The sequence below is a fragment of the Pogoniulus pusillus genome, chromosome 6 (genome assembly GCF_015220805.1).
Source record: "Pogoniulus pusillus isolate bPogPus1 chromosome 6, bPogPus1.pri, whole genome shotgun sequence".
Taxonomy (NCBI): Eukaryota; Metazoa; Chordata; class Aves; order Piciformes; family Lybiidae; genus Pogoniulus; species Pogoniulus pusillus.
In genome coordinates this window covers 6,528,308-6,546,302 of record NC_087269.1, presented here as the reverse complement: position 1 = coordinate 6,546,302, position 17,995 = coordinate 6,528,308, and the positions used below count along the sequence as shown (strand labels likewise).

General features: G+C 42.8%; 1 protein-coding gene across 2 annotated transcripts in view; it reads right to left on the bottom strand.

Moving 5' to 3' along the window:
- GFRA1 (GDNF family receptor alpha 1) overlaps positions 1-14,017 on the bottom strand; it is a 191,048-nt gene extending 177,031 nt beyond the window's left edge. Inside the window, exons 1-3 of one of the 2 annotated variants that reach the window (XM_064144309.1) lie at positions 12,722-14,017; positions 11,293-11,595; positions 9,946-10,029 (exon numbers count right to left, since the gene is read on the bottom strand). In XM_064144309.1, coding sequence (XP_064000379.1) covers positions 9,946-10,029; positions 11,293-11,595; positions 12,722-12,761 — 427 coding nt within the window. In that variant the 5' untranslated portion in view covers positions 12,762-14,017. Of the gene's footprint in view, positions 1-9,945; positions 10,030-11,292; positions 11,596-12,259; positions 12,388-12,721 lie in introns of those variants that run through there. The other variant, XM_064144308.1, reaches the window with a different exon arrangement.
- Positions 14,018-17,995: the final 3,978 nt, after the last annotated feature.

Below are 17,995 nucleotides of genomic sequence, written 5' to 3'. Positions count from 1 at the left end.
GCAAGAATATAACACCAAAATTACCCTACCTAATATAAAAGTTACAGAATTAGTTTTCATAAACAAAAGTGGTAAAAAAAAAAATCAAGGCTGTAAACTGAGACAAAAACAATGTAGTCTACACATCTGAAAACATGAAATGTTGGATACTTATCACAAATAAGTTCTCCCTTACAATCCAGAATTTCTTGGGTTCTTTTCATCACACAGATATTTTACTCGCAGCATTTTTAACATGCTGTCAGCTCCTGACAGATACCACAGGCTCTTCCCAGACTGCCAAAGTTATCCTTGAGAATCAGGTACAAACAAGGTTATTTAAAAAAAAAAAGAAGTTTTAAAAGAATTTAAAATGTAAAGAGCCAGAGTGTAAATTGTGTGCCATAAACTGCATCTTACTGTGCCACAGAGAGACAGAAAGCTGCAGGATGCTGCTCTTATAGTCACTGGTTCACTGGTCTCTGGATTTCACCAGGGCACAAAGTACCAATGCTCTTCCAGAGCCCTCTGAGGAAGGCTGCCATAGAAATATGCTCACTAAAAGTTCAGCAACAGCTTCTCTTCTGCACCAGTCTACACCATCACATCTATCACTGCGATATTTGCAACAGTATGCTCAGAACTGCACCACAGCTGTGTCACACTGAGAAGGGTCAGAGTGGATCCCTCCCCTGGTAAATTCACTACAACTCAGAGCGTGGAAAGTTAAAAGAGAAAATTAAATTGTATTTTTGTAACAGTATAAGGAGAATATTCTACTACAGAATATAATAACCTTAAAGAAGATAGGGATGGGGTCAAGTGGAAGTGAAGCAGCAGCCAAAACAGTGATGGTGGAAGACAGCAGCAGGCACAGCAGAAGCAGCAAGGGGAAGATCCAAGCTGTGCTTCCAGATGAAGCCTTTGATACTCTCATGAAATTAACTTATTCATGGTTGCCATTTTATGGCCTATCCCTGGCATGTTCACCTCTCCACTCAGAGACTTCAATACTTCCACTTCTAAGTTTCTGTTTCCAGTTTTTTAATGCATGAGCTAGAAATCTAGCTCAAATGGCCACACACCTGAACCATGAGCTTTCTCTCACTGGCTTCAGCAGCCCCATCAGCAAGCTGGTGCAACCAATTGCTTATCCCTGAAACACGGCAGTCTGTAGATGCCTGACAACACTGGGGACCATCCTAGCAAGTTCTGTGTTTTTAAGGTCCCTTGGCAGCTCACAACTCTCCCTAATCACCACATCCTGCTGGTATCTCTCCCCATAGGGAACCAGATTCTGCACTCTTCCTCAGTAGCTAGTAGATTACCCACTTTCTCCTTACAATCCCACCAATACTGCTTTTGCTCCCCCTTTAATTTTGCCACTTAAACAAACCATGAAGCCAGCCTGTAATGACAAACAAAAACTGTGTGCAATTCTGGAATCTCCAACATAAGGAGAACATAGAACTGTTGGAGAGAGTCCAGAGGAGACCATTAAGATGATCGTAGAGCTGGAGCAGCTCTGCCATGAGGACAGGCTACAGGAGATGGGGCTCTGCAGCTTGGAGAAGAGAAGGCTTCAAGGAGACCCTGGAGTGGCCTTTCAGTAACTGAAGGGGGCCTACAGGAGGGCTGGGGAGAGACTATTTACAAGGTCTGGAGGTCTGGTAATGAAAGGATGAGGAGTAATGGGTTTAAACTGGCAGAGGGGAGATTTAGACTAGGAAGAAGTTCTTTACAGTGAGGGTGGTGAGACACCAGAACAGGTTGACCAGGGAGGTTGTGGATGCTCCCTGCCTGGAGGTGTTCAAGGACCGGTGTCCATGCCTCTGGCAGTGGATTGGAACTGGATGATCTTTGAGGTCACTTCCAACCTAAACCATTCCATGATTCTCTGAATATCCAATTTGCTGCTCAAAAGCAAGGTACTTAATTCCCCTTTCATAATCAGATCTAGCTTCAAGAAATGCCGAACACAGGAAATTCAAAGAGCTCCTGCAAGCCAACAGTCACCAAAGCGATTTTCTTTTGTGTGAAGTCCAATCTGATTATGAAAATGCAGGAGTGGAAATCAGCAACTGGTATCTCTGCACCCTCAAAAACTTGTTATCTGACTGGAAGCCAGCTTAGTTGTCGCTGCAAAGGAAATCTGCAGACAGAAATGTCAAAGAACACAAACATTGCATTTGCTCATTATTAGGCTTATTTTTGTCAAATCATTTTAATTTTGTTCAATGCATCTAAAATTAGATGAATGCTTAGAAGTTTTGTTCTTGCAACAGGCAGAGGGCCACAAATTCTCACTGAGGGAAGACGTTAACCTGGATTTGCTATTGTACAAATCAATCCTATATATTGGTCCAGAGGTTACTGGTTTAATGTGCTAGTTCCAATGGAAAAAACAGCTGTGTGTGACAATTTAGTGAAGGCTACATCAACATGGTTTTACTTTTCTGTTATTAAAAGGCTCAGAATCTCACATCAGAAGACCAGGACTAAAAAGACACTAGGATACGTCATAATCAAATAACATTATTTTGATGTGCTATGCTCACTTGAGAGGGAACAGAATCAGATTGCAAGGCTCCTATCAATAAGATATGGTTTATTGTTTATGAAATTGGGTGAATGTGCAAGCGAAGTAGTAAAAAATTAGATCCTTCATGTTAAACTGCCACAACATGGGAGGCAAGAGCAGAGTAAACAGTCAAGAGAAAGCCACACTCAGCATCTTGTGAATTGTAGGAATCTGGCATCTCAAATATTCTCACAGACAAGTCAGAAAGAGATGTAGTGTTAATTTAGAAAAATATGTATCATTTGAAAAAAGACACAGATTTAGGAGTAGAATCAGGGTTAGAGGCCTCAGGCAGTAGGAATCAGGGACACCATACAGTATTTAATTAATGAGAGAGGCCACTAATTCACATGCCACAAACCCCACAAGGAAAAAGCAGTGAATCTGTTGACCTGGACAGAGATATAACTTATTGTCCTTATAATTTTATATATATGGATTCTACAGAAGAAAAGTTATTCCCCAGAGATAGCAGAAAGAGAGAGAAATCCTAAAGGATCTTAAATGCTCAGCCAAAAAAGCTCTGTTTCTCTGAGTCCTGAGAAGCTATATTGAACAATCCTGACCTTCTCCCCACCCCCTTTGCCAACAGCAGCTTTTCCAAAGGAAACATTTGCAGTCCGTTCACTGTGATGTGTCTACCCCATCCCTGGGAAGGATAAAATAACAGGGAGGGGCGAGGTAGCTGTCATCAATCCTCAGAGCAGGTTTTATCCTAGGGAAAGAGACGGAGCTCCTTATAAAATTCAGTCACATCTCAAAAGGAAGGACTTCACTCTTTCCCAGCATCAACTTTCAGATCTGTGAACACCCCTGATGCATAATGCTCAACTTGGAAAAATCTTAGAGGAAGAAGGGAAAGCTACTAACAAACCTACTCTCCTTATGAACATAGGGATTCATTAAAGGGCGTACACAAAACCAACCAACCACCAGCACACATTGCCTCCTGAGAATTCCAGTCTTGACAACTTTTCCAACTTGGATGTTTCTGCAGTTCTGTGAATGCCCCTCAGGATCACCAAGTCCAACCTATAACCCTACCTTACAAGACTCACCTTAAACCATATCCCCAGGCACCACATCCAAAACACCCTTAAACACATCCAGGGTAGGTGACCCAACCATGTCCCTGGGAAACTCATTCCAATGCCTGACCACTCCTGCCACGGAAAGCTTCTTCCTACTAGTCCCAACTTTTCACATACAGTTGAAGGCCATCTTATTGACCATGGCCATTCACATTTGTACTTACAGCTTAGTCAGGATGCAAATCAAACGTGCCAAACTTCATGTGCTGGGCTACCCATGTTCTAATGTCACACTCCAGAAGGAAGCTTTATGGCCTATGCTGTCTACTGAATATCTGGGTTTAATTAACAAATTTACCATATCAAATATGAAACATATTTTTTTCCTAAATATAAACTTTCAGATACCTCCTGCAAAGGAGATTTCCAGAGTTTTCAAAGAGTAAGCAGCCTCTCATGAGAGCAGCAGGATCAGGAAACACTCCCTCTGACCTACAACCATATGAGTCAGCTTCTTTCTTTCACTTGTTAATGATATGAAAGGCACATAGTAAAAATAGCTTACTACACTAAAAGGAAACATTGATGAAAAAATCACTATCCATCCTATATTTCAGCAATCAGAAACAGGACCAATTCTAGCAACATGCAACCAAACAGTTCTCCACAGATTACCTACATGTTTTATGAACTATTCTGATTTACATAGCCTGCTCTATTTCTGAAGACAGCAGACATAAAGGCAGAAGACACACACAGATGAACAATGGGATAAGCAGCCCATTATTAACTAGGCAACTTAAGAGTGAAGCTATGGGAGGAGAATTCTATGTCATTCCAAATACATTGATCTAAATAGCAAACTCTTTTTAACATCAAGTGTTCTGTTTACACTGCTTCACAGGTATATCTTAAGGCATTTTTTCAGCTTTAGTGGCTCTCCATTTGGATTTGAAATGAATGAGACATTTCAGAAACATTTCCTTTGTATTTCTACAGGTACAGTTTTTATGTAAGATGTTTTCTTACAACGTGCTACAGAGACAACAACTATTGTGCAGCAGCAACTGATACCAAAATAGTAAGATATCTTCCAGTGCTGAGGCTCAATGTCAAACACAATAGAAATTCAAGAGGCAAACTGCTCCCTAGATAGCAAAGAGCTGTAGATCACTTTAACAAGTGGCAAGTTCAAGCATCTATCCTTAATTTCATGTGAAACTCACCTCTGACATCCAATGAAGAGATTTTTCCATTTCCTGTAGTTGTGACAGGCCTTAAAATGTTTTCACCTCTCAAAAGTTGCTAGGGTTTATGCAAAAGTGTCTGTTTAAGCAAAAGCTTCACGTCATAACTAACCCAAATCTGTTACCCTCTAGCACACGCACCCAAGTTTTCAGTAATTCGAAGAGCTGCCTACCATCTAGAAATTCACACCCCTGAGGCACAAGCACCACATCAGACACAGTGGTTCTAAAGAAGTCAGACCTAGAAATGCTCAAAACAAAAAATAAGACAGCCAGCCCTACCATTCAGCCAGAGAGACTCGCAGCCCTGGACTTGGCCACGGGAGGTGTCAGAAGGACTACCTTTATTGAAGGAGCTTAACTATGATCTTAAAGTATAGACTGAAAGATCAGGCCTTAAATACTCAGAATATGTCACCACAAGTAAATCAAACACTGACCTTTTACTCCTGTATTAGCCATCGATTTATTTTGTACAAATTACACTTTCCTTGCAAATTTAGTAATGATTCAAAGGCAAAATTGATGATTTTGATTATCTAAATATAGGATATCTTGGGCTTAACTGCTAGCATTATGATTAATAACTTTGTGGCCTTAGATTTTTCTTTTCTGTGTTGTTGAATATTGTTTTAAATTTCACATAGAACACTTAGCTCACCCTCCTACCTCTAGACTAACTACACCACTAGTCCAAGCATCACATAAACCACTTAAAAACATATAGAGTCACTTCAGTAACACAGCTGCATTAATTGTTTTATTAATGTAATGGAAATCAGACAGAAAACTACAAACTAAGGAACAGGTTTAGTGATGCACTGCTGATTTTGGCTTTAACATATTGATGGCTAAATGATTAATGAGAAAATACCATCCTGCTTCCATAGAGGATACCATTTTGAACACATTTCAGTACAGAACTACATCACCTTTAATTGCATTTAAAAACCACTCTCCATTTCTTACACTTGTATACACTACAAAAGACATACAGCACAGGGAACAGTCATCTTAGCCTATGTTTCACTCTTCTCTGCACCATAAAAGACAACTGTTGTGATTTTTTTATACTCCCTCAAAAGTAAATTAAAAAGAAAAACAACCAACTGGTAAAATCATAGAATCAAGCAGGTTGGAAGAGATCTCCAAGATCATCCAGTCCAACCTAGCACCCAGCCCTAGCCAATCAACTAGACCATGGCACCGAGTGCCTCATTCAGTCTTTTCTTGAACACCTCCAGGGACAGCAACTCCACCACCTCCCTGGGCAGCCCATTCCAATGGCAAATCACTCTCTCTGTCAAGAACTTCCTCCTAACATCCAGCCTAAACCTCCCTGTGGTGGAGGGGCAGCAGCCCCAAAACTGAGGCTTCTCTATGCCTCTACATGCCAGGACATGTTTTTCTGCCAGGGACCTATGGCAGTAAACAGGTTGTGTACCACACACACACCCCCAGTCCGTGTACCCCTGGGGTCCGCCCAGGTGATCCCCTAATTGGGAGGGCCGAGGCAAACATCTACTGCCTATTAAGGTAAGGTTTGGCTTACTGCCAGCCTGATTGGTCACTTTAGATGACCAAATGAGCCACGAATCTTGGCTCAGAGTCTATAAAGAGGGGTGCAAAGGAGCACTACGTGTTCAGAGGTTCAGACTTAGAGGTTCAAGCTCAGCTCTCTGATCCACATAGCAGCACAGACCTGCTTGCATGGCCTAGACACAGAGTCAGGCCCTTACTTACTCTCTTGCAAACAATACTGAGGCTCAGACCTCTTGCATTGATCTCAAGGTGCAGTTATCCTGTCTGCAAACCCTTTGAGAAGCAGAGCACATGCATGCCTGAATTTAGTACATATATGGGGAGCCTAGAACCCCCTGCTTAAGCCTAGAGCAGCTGTACATACTGGCTTGCTGCCTTGCATTTATCTATGGAGCTCAAGTCTCCCTTCAGCCCGGCATAGACCCTGCTTGCCAGCTGTCCTGCAAGCCTGGAAAATTCTAGGCCCAGCAGACCTTTCAGACTGTCTGCTAACCTACAAACACAGCCTGCTAGCTGTGAGACTGACTGTCAGAAGCTAAAAGCTGCACGGACAAATCCTCCTCCTGCACCTGGAAATCCTGCCAGCTGATCATCCCTGGACATGGCATCTGGAAGAAGCAACAGCACCAAGGCAGAGACCACTTCACTCCAGGAGAGAAGGTTAGATAAATCTGTTTATCCCAGAGACTGGGAACACCTTAGCATTCCCCTGCAAGCCGGGACAGCTTCCAACTTCACCAAGACCCGAATACTGGGCACACGCTGTGACACAATCCTGGGAGGGTGATTAATGATTAATACTTAACAGCAACACATTTAAGCAAACTTTAATCCCTTTGTAATATAAGTTACCTCTGTCTTAAGAGCAGACACAGCTTCAGCCCTTGCTGGGCAGACAGTATAGTTGTTAAGAGGCATTAAGCCTAAGGGAATCTTTCTCTCTGTCTATAGTTGTTGATAATTTGGTATTTCCATTTAATAACCCAATCCCTGTAAATATATCCCAACTGTTTTCATAATCTTGCACAACGAACCTAAATTACATAGTGGTTGGGGGTGGTACAAATTTGTAAATATTCATTTTAATAAATAATTTTATAAAAAATTAATACCATCTCAAATTAATTTCTCACCTCCCCCTAACAGGGGAGGAATAAGAGAAATCCCCTCCATGACACTCCCCCAGCACAACTTGAGGCTGTGTCCCCTTGTTCTATTGCTGGTTTCCTGGGAGAAGAGACCAATCCCCACCTGGCTACAGCCTCCCTTGAGGTAGTTGTAGAGAGCAATGAGGTCACCCTTGAGCCTCCATTTCTCCACAATAAACAATCCCAGCTCCCTCAGCCTCTCCTCATAGGCCTTGTGATACAGATCAAGTATGTTTTTCCCCAAGTCATACAGTACCACAAAATGGACTTTGTGAGATGAAAGGGTTAATAGAGGCTTTTAATTACACCCAACTAACTTTAGTGGGAGTGAACGCTGCAACAATATCTATAAAACACAATGGCCATATTAGCAGTTATGAAACTCTTGCCAGCACTGCTTGTACAGTGTGTATGGGAGCGTGGAGTTGTTTCATTTTAATCAAGCTATAAAAAGAAAAACCTGACCAAATTCTGCTGGTTGGGGTATTTGCAGAGCCCTGCCAAAAAACAAAATCTCTTTAAAGATAGGTAGCTTTAAAGAACATAACATACAGTAGTAACCATGACAATAAGGTAAATGCTTTTGCTAATCTTTTTCTTTCAGATGACAATACTTCCAAATCCTAGTGGCTTTCCACTGTATTACAACTTTTATTTGCTGTGTGACTCTAAGCCTCCAGTGCTTGTAAACCTGAAACTTCTGATAAAGTTAACAGCAATTCTGGGTGCATCAGTAACCCAGCCAGTTCGTAAGCATCTTAAGGGACTGTGGTAGGATGAATATCACCTGTTGGCAACTCTGTGTTATTCCACTGCTGCACAGAATAGGCAGGGGCGGGGCAGAAATAATACCTAATGTAATCACTCTGCAAGTAAATGGAGATTCACAAAAAAAAAACCCAACCAAAAAGGTAGAGTATACATTGGGTACTTCTACAGAGAGCATTAAACTGCTGAGACAGGTTAGAATTAAACCCTCAGCAGGCTGACCATAAGGTAAGAAGACAGTCTGAAACTCCTCTGTGATGATTTTTGGTTTTGTACTAAGATGAGGGGTTAAACCAATTTAAAAATAAATACACAAAGATTCCTCTGAAATTAATCTCTGCTCTCCAGTATTTCTCCAACAGCCTCGTTCACCAAACTAGGATAATGATTTAGTCAGTATGGGATTTGGATTTGAAGTCACCTTTTCAAAAGTGGCTAAAGGGCCAATTTTCAAAGGCATTAAGATACCTAAAGATGCATTAAGCACTTGGAATTTTTAAAACTGCCTGGGCACCTAAAGCCTATTTAAATCACTTAGTCCTTTCAGAAAATCCCAATGGGCAGTTATCCACATTTTATGTGTCTATATGCCTTTGAAAATCTGTACCATTAAATACTTAACAACCCAAGTCCCCTGGCTTTTAATGAGGCTTAGGGTCCTAAGAAGTGTAAGTAGGTCTGAAAATTGGTCTAGCCACTCTCTGTGGTCTTTTCTTCCTTCTTTTAAAGGGCTCTCTCCTAATGCTTATCCATAGCACGCCAGTTAACTACAGCTTCCACCCTGTCAGCCCCACACATTACACTGTGCACATTCAGGCCGTTTTGTGTAACTACACAAATAAAAGTCCCAAGTACAGACTGCATTCTCAGAAGAATTTGTGAAACTCAAAGAAAAAAGAAAGTTAATTCTAGCTTGTAACCTTTGTGGATGCAAAAAAAATAAAAAAAATCAGCATCAATAAATACAATCCAAAATTATTACATTTTAGGATAAAAAAACCCAAACAGCATAGTTTAATTACGGAGCAACACACTCAAATTACAACTAACAAGTTCTGATAAACAGTCTCATAGCAACAAAACAATATTCACAGCAACAACAACCAAAAAAAAAACCCAAACCATTCAAACTAGGAAAAGGAAGAAAGTTGTGAAGAGGCTGTTTTAAACACTCAGCAGTTCCAGGAAAAAAAAAAAAAGGCCAGGCCTTAATTCTGAAATTTCTTTTTTAAACAAAAAAGTATAAAACTATAAAGTGTTTCTTTGTGCAAACATTTGAAAGATTTATCTTCTGATCTCCTTTAATGTCAATGGAAGGTAACTTGCACTGACCATATTCCCAAAAAGGAAACCACTTGTAAATTAGGAACGCAGGGAATCAGATTGCCACCTACAGGAAAATTTAGCATTTATTGTCAAGAATGACTCAAAAAAAGAATACAAATTGCCACCCTGCCAAGCACTCTTTTCATCACAGTTACTATTTCAAAACCAATTTATACTTCCTTTCGTGCAATTCTAGTATGAGCTTCCTAAACCCAGAATTGCATTAACGTTTCTTTTGGATTATTTCTTGAAACTCCATAATTCCAAGTACAAAGCAGCAGATCGCAGTTGTGTTTTGGTTAAAGAATTTTAAGTCTGCTTACCTGATACCATTGGTGCTAGCCTGAATATGTCTGATAGCCTGCTGTTAACTGGCTCATAAGGGGAATCTTCAAGCAAGTCATTTCCTAAAGACAAAAAAAAAATTTGTTTGGTTGTTGGTTTTTTTCCCCTTATACAAGAATTCAGGGAAGATTTTGTTGTGTAGTTTTACTTGGAAATTAAGTTATTCTATACCAGTAAATGGCACTCCACTTTTATCTGTCTAAGTGGCTATTTCTCCTCAAAGCATTATCTACAAAAACACCTGGAAGAAACTAGTTGTTTATTGCCATCCCTAGAGCTGTCCTCCCTCTCCTCCATGGATAAGGTCGTCATTTGCAGACAGTCTGTGGCATCACAGGGACTGTCCCATCTCATGCCAGCGGGAGAGAAGCTGTAGCAAGGACATTCCTCCTTACTCCAACAGCAGAGCTCTTTTTCAGAGAGGCAGCCCAGGTAACAGCTGAAAACTAATACCTTTAGCATACAACATTTAACAGGAACACACATGTTTTGCAGTGCAAAAAATATCCAAGTAGTGTAATTTATTAAAAATTAAGGATAAAAATGTATTAAAATGTTCCATTTGATGCCCAAGTAAGCAAACAGAACTTGACTTCCCTTTTTGCAGAAGCAGCAACAGAAAAGAGTTAAATTGAGACAACACTAATGTAAAAGGCTGCATCTTCAACCTCAGGGCCAGAGCAAAACAGAACCAAAAATTATATATAAGGATCTACCTGTTCTCAGTACACTAAGGGAAACTTGCCAGTGGCATCAAGAACAGAAGTCTCGAGTCAATCACTGTCATCTCCCTTCTAACTGGCACTTCTACAAGCTCTAGGAAGCACAACTTTTTTTCTGCCTGAGCACATGGAGATATTACTAGTAAATACAGCACAGACAGAAATAAACTTTCCCTTTAAAGTAATGCTCCTCTTCATAATATATATAACTTTCAGCAAAGAGTTAAGAAATTGTGTCCTGTGATCTTGTTAGGTGAGTCCTAATTAAGGAGTTAAAATATTATTAGGAAAAGGTCTCCAAATGACTGTTTTTGTAGCTCTTGCACTTGCTAGTGCCCTTATCTTTTACTCTGGTTTAGAAAGGTCAGCTGGGTCCCCTGGAGAAAACCCTTATTGTGGATTTCCCAACAACAGGAGACGGAGCAGCAGCTGTTCTTGAGTCGGATGAAAGGTCCTCAGTTTGCAGCTGAAGAGCATAATGTGAATTACGGGGTCAGACCCTCGGTTTAGCCTCAGTGGCAGCAGCTAGCTGCAGATGGAAGGGGCTGCAAAATCGCACACTGCACTAGGGGAGGTGTAACATTTCTGTGGTTTGCAACGTACCCTGTAAGCTCTGGTACATGCTCCAGTAAATGCGCAGGCAGTTTTTCTCCTTCTTCATGCCCCTCTTACAGCGGCAGTTGTACAGAGATTTCTGCTTGAGAGCTTCCATGGCGCTTCTGCATTCGTCCTTTGCCTCCAGGCCCGTCGCCCGGCTGAAGTTGCTCTCTTTGCCGGCTACACACTGCCTCAGTGTCCTGTATTTAGTACTACAGCTCTGCTCCTTGAGACACTGATCGCTGGCTTTCACGCAGTCGAGGCGGTCCCCTCCAGGCAGCCCGCTCACTTCTGCGGACAGAAGTACATCTAGAGAGAGGAGACACAAACCAACAAACTCTCGTTAAGAGATGAGGCTGGTTTAACTACAACTCCAAAGCAGCCATCTGAGAAGCACAAGGCACATCCTTGTGCTTCCCCAACAGGCAGCACCTTGCAAACCTCTGGGCTTCGAGCTAACACCTTAGGGAAAAAAAAGCACACCAGGTTTTCACGGTCTTAGCTCCACTTTTGGGGGAGTCCAAGAAAACAGAACATGTTAACCCTGCTGGTTGATTTACGAGAAAACACAAAAAAAGGAAGGAAAACCACAAGGGTTAACATGCGTGACAAAACAAGGATTCATTATTCCTCGGATCCACTTTGGTGAACAAATAACCTTTCCGTTCTAGCGTTTAACTGAGGGGTTAAATATTCGGCCCCACTTTCCAGAAGAGCTTTGGTGTGATTTCAATTACATCCACAAACAATCCACTCAGAGGTAAGTATCCTCACTGATGGGTACTAGCCTCTTCTTTTGTCAGTCACTTTTTAAAGGCTGTGCACATTTTTTTTCCCCATGTTCTACATGTATAGAGGTAAAATTTATTACTTTTCTCTCTCTCTCTCTCTCTCTCCCCCCCCCCCCCCCCCCCCCCCCCATTTCTCTCCACGTATGATGCTTTTGCAGGAGAACAAAGCAAATGAGATTAACTCTCTCCTCTCCATCGTGCCCACTTGTCACGCTTCCTCAGACACATGCAGATGGAAACGCAAACATCTCCTGTGGAAAGGAAATCAGTTTGGACTGCAAACCACTTGCAGTCGGGCAGGATGCCAGGTTCAGGTGAAGATGTAATCCTTCAGCTGCTTCTTGTCAGCCTCTCCCCAAACCTTCCCAAGCAGCCTTATTTTAATAAAATGAAAAGTTTCCCTGCAACTTGTGAGAAACCACTTTAAAAAGAGGATACGCGTAGAAGTATCAAAGTCTGTAATCTCCCAGAGCTTTAAATGTGGACTGGGGTAACTGATGTGAGGCAGTGCCGTAAAAACTACCGCAAACTTCACTGCTCTACCTAAACAATAGACTGACAGCCGTCAGGCATCCGATCCTACAAACCCTATGCTTTGCTTTCCGAACCGATGTACAGACAGAAACCAGATGCCAGCAACTTACCCACTAAGGGCAAAGCGAAGTACAAGATAACGAGAAACATCTTGCTGTCTTCGGATGATTTCCCCAAACGAGATGATGTGCCACAACAAAGAGCATCAGCACGTAGATATTCCAAAACTGTCGAGGTCTAAAGACTCCAAGTTCACATCCATTGAATTCCAGGAAAAAGAAATAAAAACAAACAACAAAAAGAAGCCCAACTCAAAACCCTCTCTCCACCGCTACCACCAGCAGCGGCAGGAGCAGCGACGCAAACGCTGAGCTTTTTCCCTTGGATTTCAGGTCTGAGCAACCTAAAAACGCAAGCACCGGCTTCAGTGAGGCAACAAGAGGCGCACGCACGGGCATATGTGTGTGCGAGTGAGCAAGCGGCAGCGGGGCAGGAGCGCCGGTCGCCTCCTTGGGTGGGCAGCGCCTGTTCCCAGGGAGGGACCGAAAGCACACACGGCGGGGGGGAGGGGGGTGGGGGACAACACACGAGATCCGCGGGTCCCGCCCGCCCCCGACCCCGCAGCCGGGGCGAGCCGCCGACAGCCGCGCAGCCACTTGCAGTCCCTCTCTGCCGCTGCCCGAGCCTCTCCGGGGGCAACACGCCTCTTCCAGCCCTCCGTCCGCAACTTTATTTATTCTTTAGCTCCGGGGCGGGGAGGCGATGCGCGGAGGGCTGCGCAGCTTGCGCGGTGCTCCTGCCTCCTCCGCCTCCGTGTCGGGGCGCGGCGGGGGCAGGTGCGGCGCTGCCGGCAGCGTCTGGGAAAGTTTGGCAGGGGAAATTGGGACGGGCGGGGGCGAAGGAAGCTTAGCGGGAGGCGGGGAACCCCAGTGAGAGCTGATGCTCAGGTCCCGCCGAGCGGAGCGGAGCGGCAGCGGCTCCGGGAGCACCCCGGACGCGGCGCCAGGGGCTCATTTGGAGCGGCCAGAGCTTTATCGAGCGGAAGCCGCCGCTAGCTGAGCGAGCTGCGGGAGAGCCGGCGGGGCGGGTGCCGCTGCCCGGCGGGGATGACCTCGCTCCTCACCCGCCCCCCACCCTCCACAGGGACTCAGCGGCGGCCGCGGCCTCCCCCTGTCGGTCCGGCCGCCACCGCCACCCGCGGGGGCAGCCCGGCGCATCCCGCTGCGACTCCGAAGGTGGACATCTCGCCTTTGCCCCGCCGTCTTCTGTGGGGCTGGCCGCACGCTTTCAAAGCTCCGCGGAGGACGCGCAGCCCAGCGCAGGCCGCGGTCGGCCGGCCGGGGGAACCGGCGCCCGCGGTGTGCGGCTCGGGCCATCCTCCGGCCGGGGCCGGGCTGAGTGTATCGGCTTCCACTTGGAGCCTGAATAAACAAAGCGAACATATGTCCCATATTCGTGACAGATGGTTCCAACAGAGAACTATTTAGTGGTTTTCCCACAGTTGCTACTATGTAGCGCTCCCCCGAAACCCAACAAAATGCAATTAGCCTAAAATAGCGTCAGTTGCCAGAGTTCCTTGGTTTCATAAGCAGAAAATTTGATTCAGGTGTTCTTATGTTTTAACACGTTCGGTTGTGGGGGTTGATTTTTTTGTTGTTGTTGGTTAGTTTTCTGGGTTTTTTTCCCCCTTTTTTTAATAAATCAATCTATAATTTACTTGCAAATTTTTCAACAAGATGTTTGGCCCATTTGCCTTAAGGAATTTGCTTCTCCACACAATAAATTTTGCCTAAAGGAGTTTGCCTTGCCTCAAGAGACGGAAGATGATGAGGCTGGCCACTTTTATAGCTAAAACTGGATGGCAGATGGAGCTAAACTGTTGTAAGGTACTTCAGAAACACTTATTTAAAAGCTGAGCATATGCCAGGATGCACAGAGAATGTGACATCCACAGAGCCCAAGTGGAAGTTTTATTCTATTATTTCTGGGTTTATTTTCCTCTCCTGCTGTTTTTATCTTAACAACCGGATTTGCACTTCTACCAAAAACCTGTCCAGAGCACTGGATCTCTCCATGAAGATGGAGTGCTGTCATATTGCAGCTGATTAAGTCACAACTGTTTGTGTTTTGATCATTTAATGTGAAAAGTCACGCACTGTTACATGGCCACAAAATCTATAATCTGCTCTGTGTACAAGGGTATCATTGGAGAACCAAAGTCAAAGACCAGATTTCAAGACAATTAGAAAGTGCCAAATTAGTGATAGCATTGATGATTCCAGATAGCTTCAGCTCTAGGAATGCATGGTATGGAATGAAACCAGTTGGCCTTCCAAACACTTCAGTGAACAGGGTACTACAGAGGGGTGATTGCTCCTTCACTGGTAATTTTGACACCATTCTGGCACATTGTATGCTTTGCATAGAAGGACCTGCATGTCTAATGCACAGGTAGCATTATTCTCCTGTCACGTACAAGTTTCGGCTAGGAATAGCTACAACATTCACAGCAGAGCAAGGCAAGCAAAAATAAGACTGAAATCCAGGCCGCTATTAACAAAACCATTCATGCATTAATGTCCTGAATATATGTATACACATACACACATACGCTCAGTATTGTTTGGCATATAAAAGCAACACATTGGAAATCTCTGCATTAATAGCTACATTTGCTGTTATAAAACACAGCTTTTGTGGGGTGTTTACTATTACAGTGAAACTGAAATCATGTTTTAAGTGTTAAAAATGTAAAAAAAAAAACCACCTCCTCTGACAGTTCAGAAATAACAAGACAGCTGGAAAAGCATTCATCCAAAGTTCCAAATATTGTCACTAAACACTCCCCTTGCCAGTGTTTTGACTCATCTCCGGAAGACTATCACCCAAAGTGAAAAAGAAAGATCTAAAAGTCTTAACCAAAACAAAAGTTTCTAAATTCAACCACTTGCTGAGAAAAGAGCCCATAAATCCAAGGAGAAAGCCCATTCTTCATGCAGCTGCTTACAATGTCCAACAACCAAACATTCTTGAACAGGAATGTAGGTGTAGGAAAGCTACTTGCAAATCAGGACATTTGTTCCACATCAGAACTTATCAATCCAATTGTTTTATTTTCAGAGATGGAATTGTTTATAACTTTCATCAATTTATTTATAGTATTTTTTTTCATTAGTCTCTAGGTGCCATTCTTTCTCTTTGTTCCTAACTGAACTTCCACATCCTGCCAACGCTGTAACAGCAAATCCTCTTTGCAGAGGACTGCTGAAGTCACCTGCCTGTTGGATTGCTGTGACATTAACACACAAGGCCTACAGCTTTCCTGAGCTGAGGTGGCATGTTGTATTAGGACTGCTTATGTCTGCCCCGCTGCAAATCGTAGCTGTGAATCATTTTCAGACTTTTTTAAGCATTTAAAAACATGCCAGACAAAGCCCCATAAGCCACTTGTGGCTGGAGTCCTAATCCTTCCCTTTGCACATTCTTTTCCAATAGCCTTTTGACTCCTAGAGGTGTAAAATCAAGTCAATGGATGCTTTGCTGTCGATTTCATTCAAACCAAGGTCTGCCTTACAATTGATACCTGACAATTTCTCTGACCACGAGGCTCATAATAATAATAATAATAATAATAATAATAATAATAATAATTATTATTATTATTATTATTATTATTATTATTATTATTATTCCAGATTATTTTATGTGAACATTTTTTTGAGATATTGAAGCTGGTTTTCTATTCTATCGATTGAGTTTTATATTGCTTGTTCTGGAACTATTTCACAATGTAACATATACAAGTCCAGCTGGTAGGGACAAATATTTCATTAGAAGACAGATGACAACATAATCACCACTGAATTATTGTTTAAGGGCCATCACAACATAAATAATGGGGAAGGCAGTAGTAACTACTTCAAGCTCCTTATTGCCAGCCTTAACTGCTAGTACTTAGTCCTGACATAATTTCAGTTCCTTGGTTCTTTCTAGTTACCTACATTAGCTGGGATTCTTTCACTGGAAACTGTTAATAAAGAGAAGGCAATGTAATGGGGATAAAGAGGTTATCTGATGCTAACATTTCTGTCAAAATAGTGCTTCCAACGCTTGTTTCAAAGTAGGCAGAGATGAGTGAACCTCTAACCGTGGGCAGTTTTAAGCTTCCTGCCACCTTGCAGTCTGACCCCAGATGCTCCGAGTACAGCGAGAGCGCCAAACCACACCTGTAGTCAGTGCCATATGGTACTTGAGGTTCAGCCATATAAGATGTGCAAAGTCATAACACTATTTTTACTGCATTCAGCTTTACTAGATTTCCTTCTCCCCCCTCCTTTGGATGTAAATTACTGCTTGGCAGCAAACTCTCAAAAGAGTGTCACATTCGAAAAGAACTGACTCAAATGTAGTCAATGTAGGTTTGCAGCCAGTCCCACACGCAGTAGCTCTGAAGCACTGCATTGGGTTGCAATGGCTGGCAGCAGTTCAGGTGACAATGTAACAGCAAGCTGATGAGAAGGTTGAATTAATACATTATCTGGGCCACAGTTAGTCTGCAGATTCCCTTTGCCATAGACCTCCTTTTAAAGACCAAACCTTCTAAGAAAATGTTGAAGTTGGAGACACTGAGCCTGGGGAATATTGCAGGGTATTACCTACAGGCCTGGTAGATATGAAGAGAAAGTATGCTTGAGAATAATAACAGTGCCTTGAGCTTTAAATATAATTCTCTGGAGGATGAATAGGTGAAGCAAAGCCGAAGCTGAACTAATGAGTCAGATACAGCAGGTGGGGGAGTGCAAGCAACTGATGGGAAAAAGTCTGCGTGCATGGGAGCACAAAAGGTAGTGTTTACACAGGAGGCTTTCTTCAATAATGAGAAAGGGAGAATAGGCAAGTTAGGGAATTACTAGGGACTGGAGGAACAATCTGAACTGCACTTTTTGTCTTACATTTATCTGCTTACCATGAAGTCAGTACCTAGTGGTGGGAATAAGGCAAGAAGGATTTGCTCAAGGCATTAAAGTTTTGTAAAGGACAGATTAAAAATAACAGTGCTCCAAAAATCAATTTTGAGGGGCTTATGAAGCCTTGAATGGGCTTTTGCAGCACAAAAGCGAGATTGAGCTTTTACTGAACCCGTCATTTATTTGGGTTTAGAGCTTTCAGTAAGTATCAGGAAAAGCATAAAACAAAAGCAAAGTTTAGCAATGAACAGTCACAGAGTAATCAAATATAAAACATGTGGAAGTGTAATTCAGATCACTGAGTGACTTAATTGATTCAAAAGTATAAGAAAAAGAAAGCCCTCCCATGCCCTTTCCCCCCTCACCTCTTACTTTAATCAGACCTGGTAATGAATTCCCACAGCTGTTCAGGGCCAA